The sequence below is a fragment of the Poecile atricapillus genome, chromosome 27, assembly GCF_030490865.1.
Source record: "Poecile atricapillus isolate bPoeAtr1 chromosome 27, bPoeAtr1.hap1, whole genome shotgun sequence".
NCBI classification, from domain to species: domain Eukaryota; kingdom Metazoa; phylum Chordata; class Aves; order Passeriformes; family Paridae; genus Poecile; species Poecile atricapillus.
Window position 1 is genome coordinate 1,727,866 of NC_081275.1, and position 15,404 is coordinate 1,743,269.

The window sequence follows — 15,404 nt, forward strand, 5'->3', positions numbered from 1 at the left end:
ATAAACCCTTGGGAATAAACCCCTGGGAATAACCCATGGGAATAACCCTCGGGATGATCCCTGGGAATAACCCATGGGAATAATCCCTAGGAATAACCCATGGGAATAACCCCTGGGAATAACCCTCGGGAATAACCCTTGGGAATAACCCCTGGGAAGAAATGAAGTGTGAAGTTCCGAGCAGCTCCACAGCTGCCCCAGGATTTGGGAAAAGAGATCCAAACCCTTCAGGATTGGCAGGAGCATCCCGGGAAAAGCTGGAGCCGTGGAAGAAAGGAAGGAAGAGCGTGGTGTGGATCCAAAGGGAACATTCCCGGAGCCAGCACTGGGAAGGATTCCCCTGGGAAGGTGGAAAATCTGCTGCTGGAATTGCTGGAGCTGGATCCTGCAGCGATCCCAAACTTCCAGAGCCGCGGGATGGGCGCTCCCAGCCTGTCCCTGGAGGATTCCGGAGGCCGGGAATGATTTCCTTCGGAGCGCCGAGGATTCTCCTGGAGCGGCTTCCCCCTCTCCCTGGGACGTCGGGAACAGCAAATCCAGGAGAATTGTGGCTCTTTCCCGGTTTTTAGGCACAAATTCCCACCCTCACCCCTTCGGATCTGCTGCTCCATCCCCCTGAGCGGGAATTCCATGGGGGAGCTTCCAGCGGGGCTGGGAATTCCGGAGAAGCCTCTTCCCGTGTTTCAAGTGCTCTGGATCCAGGGAATTTGCTCCATCCTGCTGGATCTGAGGATTCCCTGGAGCCCTGGGAACTGCCAGGAGCTCGGGGGATGATCCCTGTCCTGGAATTCCTGTGGATTTTAATGGGAAAATCCCGCTGCTTCGCCATGAAAGGTGCTACAAATCCTCCCTTAAATCCTTCAAAAAATTCCAGGTGAAACTGAGCTTCAAAATCCATGGAAATACCTCATGGGGCTGGGGGAGGGAAAACCTTCCTGAGAGCCAGAGCCAGCTTTTCTCCCCCTCCCCCTCCAAAAAAAACATCCTGGAAAAAGGCATGGATCAGGGATGGATAATGGGATGCAGGGAATTGGGAAGCTGGGAGTGTCTCCAGGGGAAATCCAGGGAAAATCCAGGGAATCCTGGAAATCTCTGTGGTGTGGTGGTGGCAGAATTCCTGCTCCGTCCTTCCCGCACCGTTCTGGGATGGAGGTTTGGGAATGATCAGGGAAAAGCGGAGTTAGGGGAGAGCAGGGAATGGGAGCTGGGGGATTTCTGGGAAGGGAAAATCCTGCACAATCCTGCTCGGGAATGGGAATGGGGAGAATTCCTGCAGCTCCACATCCCAGTATCCCATCCCAGTGTCCCATCCCATCCCAGTATCCTGTTCCAGTATCCCAGTATCCCATCCCAGTATCCCATCCCATCCCAGTATCCCATCCCAGTATCCTGTTCCAGTATCCCGTTCCAGTATCCCATCCCATCCCAGTATCCCATCCCAGTATCCCAGTATCTCATCCCAGTATCCCATCCCAGTATCCCATCCCATCCCAGTATCCCATCCCAGTATCCCATCACATCCCAGTGTCCCAGGAGCTCCCAGTGTCCCATCCCAGTGTCCCATCCCAGTATCCCATCCCAGTATCCCATCCCAGTGTCCCATCCCAGTATCCCATCCCATCCCAGTATCCCATCCCAGTGTCCCAGGAGCTTCCTGGTTCCCATCCCAGTATCCCATCACATCCCAATGTCCCATCCCAGTATCCCAGTATCCCATCCCAGTATCCCATCCCGGTATCCCATCCCAGTATCCCATCCCAGTGTCCCATCCCAGTATCCCAGTATCCCATCCCAGTATCCCGTTCCAGTATCCCGTTCCAGTATCCCGTCCCATCCCAGTGTCCCATCCCAGTGTCCCGTTCCAGTATCCCATCCCAGTATCCCATCCCAGTGTCCCATCACATCCCAGTGTCCCATCCCAGTATCCCATCCCAGTATCCCAGTGTCCCATCCCAGTGTCCCATCCCAGTATCCCATCCCAGTGTCCCATCCCTGTCCCATCAGGGGGATCCCCTTCCCAAAAATCCTTTGGGATCGGGGGGATCCCGGCAGCGCTGCCTCTGGGTGTAAAACACAACCAGTGCTCCCAGTGCTCCCAGTGCCGCCCCAGGGCATTCCCAGTGCTCCCAGTGCTCCCAGTGCCCCCCCCCGGGGCATTCCCAGTGCTCCCAGTGCTCCCAGTGCCCCCCCCCGGGGCATTCCCAGTGCTCCCAGTGCCGCCCCAGGGCATTCCCAGTGCTCCCAGTGCCCCCCTGGGATGCTCCCAGTGCTCCCAGTGCCCCAAAATCCCATCCTGGAGAGCTCCCAGTGCCCCAAAATCCCACCCTGGGGTTCTCCCAGTGCTCCCAGTGCCCCCCCCCGGGGCATTCCCAGTGCTCCCAGTGCCGCCCCAGGGCATTCCCAGTGCTCCCAGTGCCACCCTGGGGCGTTCCCAGTGCTCCCAGTGCCCCAAAATCCCATCCTGGAGAGCTCCCAGTGCTCCCAATTCCACCCTGGGATTCTCCCAGTGCTCCCAGTGCCCCCCCGGGGCATTCCCAGTGCTCCCAGTGCCCCCCCGGGGCATTCCCAGTGCTCCCAGTGCCCCCCTGGGGCATTCCCAGTGCTCCCAGTGCCCCCCTGGGGCATTCCCAGTGCTCCCAGTGCCACCCTGGGATGCTCCCAGTGCTCCCAGTGCCCCAAAATCCCATCCTGGAGAACTTCCAGTCCCCAAAATCCCACCCTGGGATGCTCCCAGTGCTCCCAGTGCCACTCTGGGGTTTTCCCAGTGCCCCAAAATCCCACCGTGGGATTCTCCCAGTGCTCCCAGTGCCCCAAAATCCCATCCTGGAGAGCTCCCAGTGCTCCAAATTCCCAAAATCCCACCCTGGGGTTCTCCCAGTGCTCCCAGTTCCACCCTGGGGTTCTCCCAGTGCTCCCAGTTCCACCCTGGGATGCTCCCAGTGCCCCAAAATCCCACCCTGGGGTTCTCCCAGTGCTCCCAGTTCCACCCTGGGGTTCTCCCAGTGCTCCCAGTTCCACCCTGGGATGCTCCCAGTGCTCCCAGTTCCACCCTGGGGTTCTCCCAGTGCTCCCAGTTCCACCCTGGGGTTCTCCCAGTGCCACTCTGGGCTGCTCCCAGTGCTCCCAGTTCCACCCTGGGATGCTCCCAGTGCCCCAGAATCCCATCCTGGGATTCTCCCAGTGCTCCCAGTGCCACTCTGGGGTTCTCCCAGTGCTCCCAGTGCCCCAAAATCCCATCCTGGGATTCTCCCAGTGCTCCCAGTTCCACCCTGGGATGCTCCCAGTGCTCCCAGTGCCACTCTGGGGTTCTCCCAGTGCTCCCAGTTCCACCCTGGGGTTCTCCCAGTGCTCCCAGTCCAGGGCCTCACCCCAAACCCCAGGAATTTCCCGGAATTTCCCGAGCAGATTCCAGCAGCTCCCAGGGCAGGACCTCGCCAGGATTTTGGGAATCACCCTTTGGAATTTAACAAAAATCAAAAAAACACCAACGCAGCTTTGGCTTCATTTTATTTTTAATTTTTATTCCTCCCCTCCTTTTTTTTTTTTTAATTTTAATTTTAATTTCGAATTTTAATTTTGTTTTTTGGTGTGTGCTTAATTTATTCGAATAGTGGCTGTATAATTTATTTTCATAAATATATGAGAAAAGTTACTAAATGGTTAAAAAAAAAAAAGAATAATAGTAATAATAATAATAATAAAAAAAACCAAACGGACTTTGCAGGCCAATCTTTCAGATTTAATGGAAAAAAAATTAATTAATAATAATAATAATAATATTAATAATAATGTTTTTTTGATATGAACCACAAATGCACTTTTGGGTGTGTTTGGTTATTTTTTGGGGTGGGGAGCTGTGGGGTTTGTGTGTAAATATTGTATTTATAGGCATGTTTGGCCTCTCGTGGGGGATTTTAGGAACTGCTGGAATTCCTGGATTTTGGGGTTTTTGGGGTTTATTTTTTTTTTTTTTTTATTTTTTCCTACGGGGTCAGCCAGGAAAAGCTGACTTGGTGTTTGTAAAACTCATTTTTAGCGTCTTTTTTTGGGGTTGTTTGGGGTTTTTTTGGGGTTTTTTTTTCCTGCTGTAAGGGGAGGGTGGGAAGGGAAAAGAGAAAGGGTTTGAAATAAAAATCTTGGAAATTGTTGGATGGGTTTTTTTTTGTGTGTTTGTGGTGGATTCAGAACCCTCCCAGCCCCTCCAGATCATTTTTATCCCTTTTTTGGGGCATCTTGGGACCCCCAAAATCCATCGGGGAGCTCTGGGTACCCCAAAATCCAGCAGGGAGTTCCCAGTGCCCAAAAATGTTTGGGATGAAGCTCTGGGTGCCCCAAAAATCCATCAGGGAGTTCCCAGTGCCCCCCAAAAATTAGGGAGAGCCCTGGATGCCTCACTGGGATACCCCAAAAATCCATCAGGGAGCTCCCAGTGCCCCCCCAGGGTGATCCCAGTGCCCCCCTGGTACCCCAAAAACCATCTGAGGTCTCCCAGTGCCCAAAAATTTGTTTGGGGTGAGTTCTGGGATCCCCCAAAAATCCATCAGGGAGCTCCCAGTGCCCCAAAACACATTCGGGGGGAGCTCAGGGTGACCCCAGGGTGCTCCTGACACCCCAAAACCCCTCGGGGATTTCTGGGTGCCCCCAGAAACGAGGCACAGAACCTTGGGATGGGGAACGAGGCTGATTTGGGGTCCCAGGATGGGGAACGAGGCTGATTGGGTCCCCAGGATGGGGAACAAGGCTGATTTGGGGTCCCAGGATGAGGAACGAGGCCGATTTGGGATCCCAGAATGAGGAACGAGGCTGATTTGGGATCCCAGGATGGGGAACGAGGCTGATTTGGGATCCCTGGATGAGGAACGAGGCCAATTTGGGGTCCCTGGATGAGGAACGAGGCTGATTTGGGGTCCCAGGATGTGGAACGAGGCTGATTTGGGATCCCCAGGATGTGGAACGAGGCTGATTTGGGATCCCAGGATGAGGAACAAGGCCAATTTGGAACCCCCAGATGTGGAACGAGGCTGATTTGGGATCCCAGGATGTGGAATGAAGCCAATTTGGGGTCCCCAGGATGAGGAACGAGGCTGATTTGGGGTCCCAGGATGAGGAACGAGGCCAATTTGGGGTCCCCACAGCCTCGAGGAAGTTTCGGGGCGATTCATTCCCAGGACTGCGGAACCCCAGGATGCTCCCACCACCCGGAGGAGCCCTCGGAGACCCGGGCACCCCCTCTCTGCCCCCGCGGGCCCCCAAAAAAGCGGCTTTTGTTGGGTCTGGAGCAGCCCCGGCGGGGCCGGGATTTATTTTTAGCGTTGATTTGCATCAGAAAGCGGCGCGGCCCCCGCGGGCTCCCCCGGACAAAGGCGCTTTATTCCCTCCCCGCCTCCCCCCGACCCCAACCCCGCGGGGGCTGCGGAGCCCCCCGGGACCCCCGGATGGGCCCCCCGGGACCCCCGCGGGGGGTGGGGGATGCTGGTGGTGCCCACCCTGGGGGGGAAATGCCGGTGGGGGTCAGGGCGCTGCTCGGCGTCCTTAAATCCTGTCCCAAAATTCCGTCCCTAAATCCCATCCCAAAGTTCTGTCCCTAAATGCCGTCCCTAAATTCCGTCCTTAAATCCCACCCCAAAATCCCATCCCAAAATCCAGGCCCTAAATCCCATCTCTCAACCCCATCCCTAAATCCCGTCCCTAAAGCCCATCCCAAAATCCCATTCCTCAATCCCATCCCTAAATCCCATCCCAAAGTTCTGTCCCTAAATCCCGTCCCTAAATTCTGTCCTTAAATCCCACCCCAAAATCCCATCCCAAAATCCAGACCCAAATCCCATCCCTCAACCCCATCCTTAAATCCTGTCCCTAAAGCCCATCCCAAAATCCCATTCCTCAATCCCATCCCAAAATTCCGTCCCTCAACCCCATCCCTCAACCCCATCCCAAAATCCCATTCCTCAATCCCATCCCTAAATCCCATCCCTAAATCCAGTCCCTCAATCCCACCTGACCCAGGGGTGGGCCCGGGGTGTCTGAACCCCCCAATTTGGGGAGGGGGTTCCATTTCGGGGGGGATGGGGGCGCTGCCCCTCCTCGGCCTCGCTCGTCCCAATGTGCTGAGGGGAATGTGGGAACGAGGGAAACTGAGGCACGGGGTGGGGAGATCTGAGGGAAACTGAGGCACAGCATGGGATCTTGGATGGAGGGATGGATGGATGGATGGATGGATGGATGGATGGATGGATGGATGGATGGATGGATGGATGGATGGATGGATGGATGGAATACATGGATCCATGGACGGATGATGGATGGATCCATGGATCCATGGATGGATGGATGGACGGAAGGAGGATTTGGAGTGGAGCTGGGTGTGTGGAGCAGGTGGGATGTGGGATGCAGGGTGAGGATGGGTGGAATCCATGGATGGATGGATGGATGGATGGATGGATCCATGGATGGAGGGATGGAATCTATGGATGGATGGATGGATGGATGATGGATGGAATCCATGGATCCATGGATGGAGGGAGGATTCGGAGTGGAGCAGGGTGTGTGGAGCAGGTGGGATGTGGGATGCAGGGTGAGGATGGATGGAATCCATGGATGGATGGATGGATGGATGATGGATGGATGATGGATGGATGGATGGATGGAATCCATGGATGGATGGATGGATGGATGGATGGATGGATGATGGATGGATGGATGGATGGATGGATGGATGATGGATGGATCCATGGATCCGTGGATGGATGAAGGATGGATCCATGGATGGATGGATGGAATCCATGGATGGATGGATGGATGGAATCCATGGATGGAGGGAGGATTCGGAGTGGAGCTGGGTGTGTGGAGCAGGTGGGATGTGGGATGCAGGGTGAGGACGGACGGAATCCATGGATGATGGAAGCAGGGAGGGATGGAGGGAGCAGCGGGACGGGGCTGGCGGGGTCCCGGGAGGGGCCGGGCGGAGGGGAGGGAAGGGAGGGCGGCGGCGGGGTCCGGGTGGGGCCGGGGGGGCCCCCTCCCGTCGCCGCTCACATGACGCCGCTCCCGGGATGCGCCGGGCGGCGCCGGGCGTGGGCGGCGGCGGCGAGAGGCGGCGGCAGCGGGGCCGCACCGGGGCGCGCCGGCTCCGCCACCGGCACCGGGAACGCCACCGGCACCGCCACCGGCACCGCCACCGGCCCATGGCCCGCGGCCGGACCGCCGCGCCCGCCCCCTGAGCGGCTCCATGGAGCAGGTAGGATCGGGACCGGGATAAGCAGCGGGAGCAGGAACGGGACGGGTCCGGCACCCACGGGCGCGGCACCGCGCCGAGGGTCCGACATCCCCGGGGACCCCACCCGGCCGTGCTGTGCTCCCCTCCTGCCCTGCCGGGTCCCCACCCACCTCCCCCCGGTCCCCGGTGTCACCCCCCGCGCTCTCCCCGCCGCCCACCTGCTGCCCCGGCAGCACCTGAGCCCCCCCGCAGCATCGCCCAGGCGGGACCGAGACCCCCAGCGCCCCCCGTGTGCCTCCCCCAGCCCGGGTGTGTCCCGGGACCCCCTCCCCGCTCTGCCGCCTCACACAGCCCGGGGTGGGTCTCCCCCGCGATTTGGGGAGGGGGTTTCTGCTCGGTGATCGGGGCTGGAGCCGCCGTGAGGGTGTGGAAAAACCTCGGGGTGTGTGTGGGGGGGTCCTTTCCTCTGTCTCGCCATCCCAACGCCTCCAGCCCCCGTCCCGCCCCGGCCGGGCTGTGCTGGCCCCTCCACGCCGCCCACCCGGGGCCGGAGGTCTCTCGGGGTTTGGGGTGAGGATCACCCTCCTCTCCCAGATGTGGGGTTCAGCTCCCTGCCCGCAGCCCGGGGGTCCCCGCCTCCCCCATCCCTCCGGCTCAGCCCCGATCCCAGCGCAGCATTTGATGCCTCGTGGGTGCCCCGCACCCCCCGCGCCCCCCGCACCCCCCGAGGGGCCGGGGCAGCTCCGGGACCCCGCTCGGAGGCTCGGCTGCGGGCACGGCCCGTCCCCAGCACGCAGCGAGCTCCGGCCGCACGTTGGGGGCCGCGTGCTGCAAAATCCATCCCCCCCCGCCCGCCCCACCTCCCCCGAGCCGGGAAAAGCGGCGGAGGAGGGGGGAGAGCCGGGGGTGTCACAGCGTGGCCATGTCACCCGGCTGGCTGCTGGTCACCACCCGCCATCACCCCCCCACCCCACACCCGGGACCCCCGGGGTGCCCCCCGCCCCACCGGCAAAGCCACCGAGCCTGGCCCGCGGCGACATCGCCGGGGTTCAGCGTCCCCCGGGGGGCTGCGAGCCCCCGGCCGCCGGCTGCGCATTCCCGCTGGGAAATATAAAAAAATCCCCCTCTTCCCACATCCAGCTGCAATGCAGAGGAGCTCCCGAGCCGCCCGCACGCCTTCCCTGCCGCCCTGATTGGCGGCGACGCCTCTGGAAAGGGGCCGTGGTAATTTTAGGCCGTGAGCGGCAGCAGGTTGGCATGTGCCCGCCGGCACCGGGCACGGCCGGGAGGCTCCGGCAGCGCTGCCCGGCCGCTCTCCCTCCTCCCGGGAGCGGCTCCCACCGCCCACGGCAGCCGGGGATGCTGCGCAGCGCCCCGGGCACCCCAAATCCCGGCAGCATCGCGGCCCCTCCCTGATGTGGGATGAGCACGTAAGTCCTGGGCGGCCCCCCCGGCTTTGCGCTGCCTCGCTCCCGGGATTCCGCTGCCGGCCCCGAGCCCCCCGGGCCTCGCTGTTGTTTATCCCGGCGGGATAAGGGAAGGAGGGGTTGGGGCCGTAACCCTTTCGTCTGCCGCCCGCTCAAAATGGCTTCGTGCGGCTGCTGCCGCCGGGGAACGGGAGCTGCGGGCTGGAAGCGCCTGCCTGGAGCTGGGAGAGCGCTGGGGGCGCACCCGGAGAGACCCCACCCCAGCGGGGCACCCACGCCACCCACCCTGGGCAGCGCCTGGTCACTGTCCGGCCTCGGGCAGCGCTGCCCTGCCCCGCTCCCCCTCCCCACCTCCTCCTCCCCGCGCCCCGCTTTTGCTTTTCTTCGTTTTAATTCCCGGGATTAGGTTAAAACCCATCTTCCAGGCAGGATTCCCCCTCTCGCTCCCTTTGTCTGCGGCGCGGAAGCGGCTCCGCAGGGAGCGGCAGCCCGGGTGGGTGGGTGGGCGGGTGGGGGGGGGGGCTCCGGCTCCCCCAAATCCGCTCCTGCAGCTGCCGGGATTTGGGATTTGGGGTTGGGGAGGGGGGAGGACGGAGGAGCGATGGATCTGCCCTGCCTGGTGGGCAGCGGGAGGGAGGCAGGGCGGTGATTTTCGGGTGGATGGTCACGGAATGGGGCGTGGGGCAGCCCCGGCAGGTGTGTGCCGCTGTCCCACCCTGCACGTGGGGACACAGGGGCGGGGATGTCCCCGCGGGGCTGCGAGGGGCCGGGGTGGGGCTGGGGGAGACAAAGAACGGGAATTCTTTGGGGTGGGGAGGGAGCAGTTGAGGCACGGTGACACCCGCGCCTTGGGGACACCCGCGCCTTGGGGACACCCGCGGGGAAAGTGCCCAGGGGCGGGGATGGGGCTGGGGGCTCTCCTGGAGCCCCCTCCCCGCAGGATGGGGCTCAGCCCTCACCGCGCCTCGTGCGGGGGTCAGTCCCTGTCTCTGCAGAGCGAGGGGCCAGCTCAGCTTCTGTCACCTCCCTGGGTGGCCCTGGGGACACCAGGAGGGGACTCAGAATCCCGGGATCCACAGCTGGGTCCTGCCGCCAGCGGCTTTTCCGTGCCGGGATCCTCCAGCCTGGCCGGAGGTGGCCGTGTCCCCTCGCGGGGGACACAGGAGGGACCCCCGGCAGTGGCGCTGCCAGGTGGGGACAGGAGCGGGTGGCACAGCTGGAGGAGGACTCCGCTCTTCCTCGAGGAAGGGCCGGACACGGGTTAGGACGGCCCGCGGTGCCAAAGCCAGCCGGAGGGGACATTTCCTGGAAAGTGCCATTGGAGAGTGGCCAGTGGCGGCCAGCGGGGGTGGCCGGTCCTGCCTGGCCGGGCAGGCAGAGGGCAGCCGCTGGCACCGCCCGCCTGGCACACCCCGGGGACGCGTCCCTTGTCCCCACAAGGGGACACAGGCGACCCCCCGTGCGTCCTGGGGGGGCCGCAGTCGGGGTGGGGGTGTCCGGAGGAAATTCCCGTCCCCTCACTGTCCCCTCCTGGCTCCCAAGGCCGGGCAGGGGACAGCAGTGACCCCGTGGTCAGTGCCCACATTTCCAGAGGGAAAAACCCCTCCGTCCCACCCCTGGATGCTGTGGGTGGCTCCATCCCTGTCCTCATCCCTGCGTGACCCCTGTCCACCCTGGGATGTCCTTTGTGGTCCCACCCCTGTCCATTCCCTGTCCCTGAAAGTCCCTTCCCTGCTGCTGTCTCCTGCCCATCCCAGCTGGAATGACAGAGACGGGAGATGCCAGCCCAGGAGCGGGTCCTGTGGCCTCTGTGGCCTCTGTCCTGCCCCTGTGGCCTCTGTCCGTCCCCTGTGACCCCTGTCCGGTCCCTGTGACCCCTGTCCGGTCCCTGTGACCCCTGTCCGGGCTCTGTGGCATCTCTCCGGGCCCGAATTCCCGGTGTTCCCGTGGCGGCCGCCGCCGGTTCGGGTGTTTATTTGTTCTGGTGGTGCCGCGCTGGCTCCGGGCGCTCGGAGGAAGTTGTTGTTGACACAGAATTTTCTTAATGGTGTCGCGGAGAACTCGCGCTTGGCAGCGGCGGTGTCGGGGGCTGGCATTCCCGGGAATGCGGGATGGCACAGGATGGCATTCCCGGGAATGCGGGATGGCACAGGATGGCATTCCCGGGAATGCGGGATATCGGGGGCTGGCATTCCCGGGAGATCGGGGGCTGGCATTCCCGGGATGTCGGGGGCTGGCATTCCCGGGAATGCGGGGTGTCGGGGGCTGGCATTCCTGTGATTGTGGGGTGTCGGGGGCTGGAATTCTTGGGAATGCGGGATATCAGGGACTGGCATTCCCGGGAATGCGGGATGGCACAGGATGGCATTCCTGTGATTGTGGGGTGTCGGGGGCTGGCATTCCCAGGAATGCGGGATATCGGGGGCTGGCATTCCCGGGAATGCGGGATAGCACAGGATGGCATTCCCGGGAATGCGGGATATCGGGGGCTGGCATTCCCGGGATATCGGGGGCTGGCATTCCCGGGAATGAGAGATATCGGGGGCTGGCATTCCCGGGAATGCTGTGTGGCACGGGCTGGCATTCCCGGGATATCGGGGGCTGGCATTCCCGGAAATTCGGGGTGGCACAGGTTGGCATTCCCGGGATTGCTGCGTGGCACGGGCTGGCATTCCCGGGATGTCGAGGGCTGGCATTCCCGGGATATCGGGGCTGGCATTCCCTGGGGCAGACCTGGGGTGCGGGCAGGGAAACTCCTGCTCAGGAGGGACTCGGGGAGCGCCTCGGGGCTGGCGGGGACACGGGGACATCGCGGGGAGCTGGCGCAGCCCTCGGCACCACCCCAGCTGCAGGTTTGGGATGCTGAATCCCCCTGTGCGCCCTGAGCTGCTCTGGGGGATTTTTCCAACCCCCACCTTTGTCCCACACGTGGAGCTCTGTCCCTTTTGGGGACAGGGTGGGGACAATGACACCGCCAGCAGGGAGGAGCCGTCTCGGGGTGCAGTGGGGGGATAACGGGAGATGATCCCGCTGTGCCCTGCCCTGAGCCCCTCGCTGGGCCCTGTTGGCTCCAGCCCTGTCACTCTGGTGACTCTGTCACCCTCCACCGTGTCCCGGTGTCCCCAAGGCTTGTGGCCGTCATTCCTCCCGGTTTTCTGCACCTCCTCCTGCTCTCCTGTCACACGTGGCTCTGTTTCCCTCCCAAAATTGTCCCCCAAGCCACCGCAAGGCAGGTGCTGGGTCCTGGCTGTGCCAGCTGGTGCCGCAGGTGACTCGGGGCTCGTGTCACGGCACTGGGGTCACCTCCTGCCACCGCGGAGCCTTTGAGGTGCTGCTCGCACCCCCAAATTTGGGTGCGGGGCTCATTCCCTCAGCAGTTTCTCCACGGCGGTTTTGGGATGCTCTGCCGTGTCCAAGCGGCCTGAGCCGGGCCAGGTCCTGCTGGCTGTCCCCATCCCAGCTGTCCCCATCGCCAGGCTCTGTCCGTCCGTCCGTCTGTCCAGCTGTTTCCTGTGCTCGCTGTTTCCTTGCCTCGCGGGTCTGTGTCAGCCTTTGTCAGTCTGTCAGCCCCGACCCGGCTGTTTCCGTCTCCACGTCTGCCTGTGCCAGTCCCTGTCACTCCTGTCCCTCTGTCCTGGCGTTTCCTGTCTGTGTGTCCTTCCGTCCGGCAGTGCCCGGCCTTGGCCTCACCCTGCTGGTTCTTGTCCGGTTTTCCCTGTCCTGCTTCTCCTGGAATCCCTCTGCCAGCTCCCTCTGTGCCCGTCCTGGTCAGCTCGTGGTCCCTGTCCCTCTGTCCTGGCTGGTCCTGTCCTGGGTGTCCCTGGGTGACACATCCCTGTCCCCATCCTCATCGCTGGGTGTCCCTGGGTGACACATCCCTGTCCCCATCCTCATCCCTGGGTGTCCCTGGGTGACACATCCCTGTCCCCATCCTCATCGCTGGGTGTCCCTGGGTGACACATCCCTGTCCCCATCCTCACTGCTGGGTGTCCCTGGGTGACACATCCCTGTCCCCATCCTCATCGCTGGGTGTCCCTGGGTGACACATCCCTGTCCCCATCCTCATCGCTGGGTGTCCCTGGGTGTCCCTGGGTGACACATCCCTGTCCCCATCCTCATCGCTGGGTGTCCCTGGGTGTCCCTGAGTGACACATCCCTGTCCCCATCCTCATCGCTGTGTGTCCCTGAGTGACACATCCCTGTCCCCATCCTCATCGCTGGGTGTCCCTGGGTGACACATCTCTGTCCCCATCCTCATCGCTGGGTGTCCCCTGCCCATCCCTGGGTGTCCCATCCCTGTCCCTGTCTCTGAGTGTCCCTTTCCTGTTCCTGGGAGTCCCTTGTCCATCCCAGTCCCGGTGTCCTGGTGCCTGCTCTGGTCCCCATCCCAGAGCCAGCTCGGTGCCGGTTCCCATTCCCCTGCCACTGTCCTTGTCCCGGTGCCGGTTCCCGTTCCTGCCCCTCCTGCCCGGTTCTGGTCTCCATTCCCACCCCGCAATCCTGGTGCCAGTGCCGGTTCTACTGTCCCGGTGCCGGTTCTGCTCTGCTGGATCCGGTTCCCATTCCCATCCCACCATCCCGGTGCTGATGCCCGTTCTGCTGTCCCGGTGCCGGTCCCCATTTCCACCCCGCAATCCCGGTGCCGGTTCCGCTGTCCCGGTCCCGGTTCCGCTGTCCCGGTCCCCGTTCCCAGCCCGCCTCCCGGTGCCGGTGCCGGTTCTGCTGTCCCGGTGCCGGTCCCGCTGTCCCGGTGCCGGTCCCGCTGTCCTGGTGCCGGTTCCGCTGACCCGGTGCCGGTCCCGCTGTCCCGGTGCCGGTCCCCGTTCGCAGCCCGCCCCCCGGTGCCGGTGCCGTGCCGGTCCCTCCCGCCGGGCGGGCCGTACCGAGCGTCCCGCGCCCCGCCCGCCGCCGCGGGCACCCGGAGGAGGCGGAGCCGCAACCGGGGCCGGGGCCGCCACCGGCCCAGCCCGAGCCGAGCCGAGCCGAGCCCAGCCGGACCGCGGCGTGCGGGACCGGGCCGGGCCGAACCCAACACCGTGCGGGGCCGCACCGGGCAGCGCCGCGCGGGGCTGCTCCGAACCGAGCCGTGCGGAGCCGGGCCGGGCCGAACCGAGCCCGCCCGCCGCGCCCCGATGAATGGGATCGCCTTCTGCCTGGTCGGGATCCCGCCGTCCGCCCCCGCGGTGAGCGACACCCGCCACACCGGCGACACCGGGGAGCCGCTGGGGTCGCGGCAATGGGGACTGGGAGCGGCGCTGGGCGGTACTGGGGGGACTGGGGAGGGCGTAGGCTCGGCCGAGTGGGGTCTGGGAGGAACTGGGGGATACTGGGTGGACTGGGGAGGGCGTAGGCTCGGGGAATTGGGTCTGGGAGGAAATGGAGATACTGGGCGAGCTGTAGGTTTGGGGGAATAGGGACTGGGGGGAACTGGGAGGTACTGGGAGAGCGCAGGGCCGGGACTGGGATGGCGCCGAGGTCTGGCACTGGGGCCGGGTGTTGGGTGATGCCCCCCGGGGACAGGAGCGGGACCGAGCCGGTTCCCCGGAGCGGGACCGGGGGGTGTCCAGCCCCCCCCCCACGCCATGTCCCAGGCGTTGGTGGCCACGGTGGCCTGTCCCCAGCCACAGCGGCGTCGTGGCAGGGCGGAGGGGCTGCGGCGCCTGGATGCGGGCCCGGAGCCGAGGGGGAGGCCCCGGGAAGGAGCTGCCCCTTCCCGGGACGAGACCCACGGACACCCACGCACTTCCCCCGAAACTCCCGGGGCCGGCTCCGCGTGCCTCCGGCGGATCCATCCCCGCCAGCGCCCGGCTCTGGGCAGGCACCAACCCCCCCGGCGTGCCCTGGAACCCCTGGAGCTCAAACCCACCCCCCAAAACCCCGAGCAGCCCCCCAGGATTTTCCGACCCGCGGGTGGGCACCGGCATCGCCCGGCGCCGCTGCAGCGGAGGGCGATTCCCGTCTCCCGGTGGTGCCAAGGAAGGCCAGCCCAGCCCTGGCTAAATCCCCATTTCCTGCCCGTTTTGTGCCAAAATCCTCGGCGTGGGGATGAGGACAGAGCTGGGGGGATGTGGGGCGGGGGTTTGGTGGCACTGGGGACCCCGCGGTGTGGCACTGGCAGAGGCTGCGCGTCCTCCTCGCCCTACAGCTGAATTTGGCCTCTGTTCCTCAGTTCCTGGTGTGGTTTTTTCTTTTTTTTGAACTCGGCTTCCTCGGCCCCGGCCGTGGGGGTAATAACCGGCCTCAAAGGATTAATTGGGGTGTGCGAAATGGCTCGGGGATGAGGAGCTGCTGGGCGAGCGGCTGAGCATTAATCATGGTTCCTCCTGGGATTCATCCCTGCTCACTCCGCGCCGCTGGGCGCTGCCGCTCGGGGCTTTGGGATGGGGTGTGGGAATGTTGAAATCGCCTTTTCTGCTGCGTTTTGGGGTGAAATGTGCCCTGCTGGGGGGCGGCACCAGGGGCAAGGCTCGAGTCGCTGATTTGGGGCGCTGGGGGGATTTGGGGCGCTGGGGGATTTGGGGCGCTGGGGGGATTTGGGGCGCTGGGGGGATTTGGGGTGAATTTAGAGGGGTTCATTACCCAGCACGCGTGGGAACGAAGGCTCTTTGCCATCCTCCTGTGAGAATTTAGTGCTGCACCCACAGAAATCCTGCCCGGCGGCCGCCCCCAGGGCTGTGGGGTAGGGACAGTGTCCCACTGTCCCCAAACCCTGTCCCACCCCTTGTGGCTCCTGCCCCCGAACCCCTTCTGCTGCTTCTACT

General features: G+C 63.3%; 2 protein-coding genes across 6 annotated transcripts in view; both read left to right on the forward strand.

Moving 5' to 3' along the window:
- The first annotated feature begins 53 nt into the window (after positions 1-53).
- LOC131589029 (proline-rich protein 36-like) lies at positions 54-4,062 on the forward strand. Of its 3 annotated transcripts, none has more exons than XM_058858129.1 (3): positions 54-2,084; positions 2,231-2,275; positions 3,158-4,062. In XM_058858129.1, the coding sequence occupies exons 1-3, from the start codon at positions 998-1,000 to the stop codon at positions 3,514-3,516; spliced, it is 1,491 nt and encodes a 496-aa protein (XP_058714112.1). In that variant the 5' UTR covers positions 54-997; the 3' UTR covers positions 3,517-4,062. The 3 variants fall into 3 exon arrangements, with proteins under 3 accessions (XP_058714112.1, XP_058714113.1, XP_058714111.1); XM_058858130.1 differs by lacking the exon at positions 2,231-2,275 and having other exon boundaries at positions 54-1,657; positions 1,723-2,077; positions 2,566-4,062; XM_058858128.1 differs by lacking the exon at positions 2,231-2,275 and having other exon boundaries at positions 54-2,077; positions 2,566-4,062.
- Positions 4,063-8,496: 4,434 nt separating this feature from the next.
- ARHGAP23 (Rho GTPase activating protein 23) overlaps positions 8,497-15,404 on the forward strand; it is a 36,471-nt gene continuing 29,563 nt past the window's right edge. For 2 of the 3 annotated variants that reach the window (XM_058858042.1, XM_058858043.1), the window contains exon 1: positions 13,572-13,826. In XM_058858042.1, coding sequence (XP_058714025.1) covers positions 13,776-13,826 — 51 coding nt within the window. In that variant the 5' untranslated portion in view covers positions 13,572-13,775. Of the gene's footprint in view, positions 8,647-13,571; positions 13,827-15,404 lie in introns of those variants that run through there. The other variant, XM_058858044.1, reaches the window with a different exon arrangement.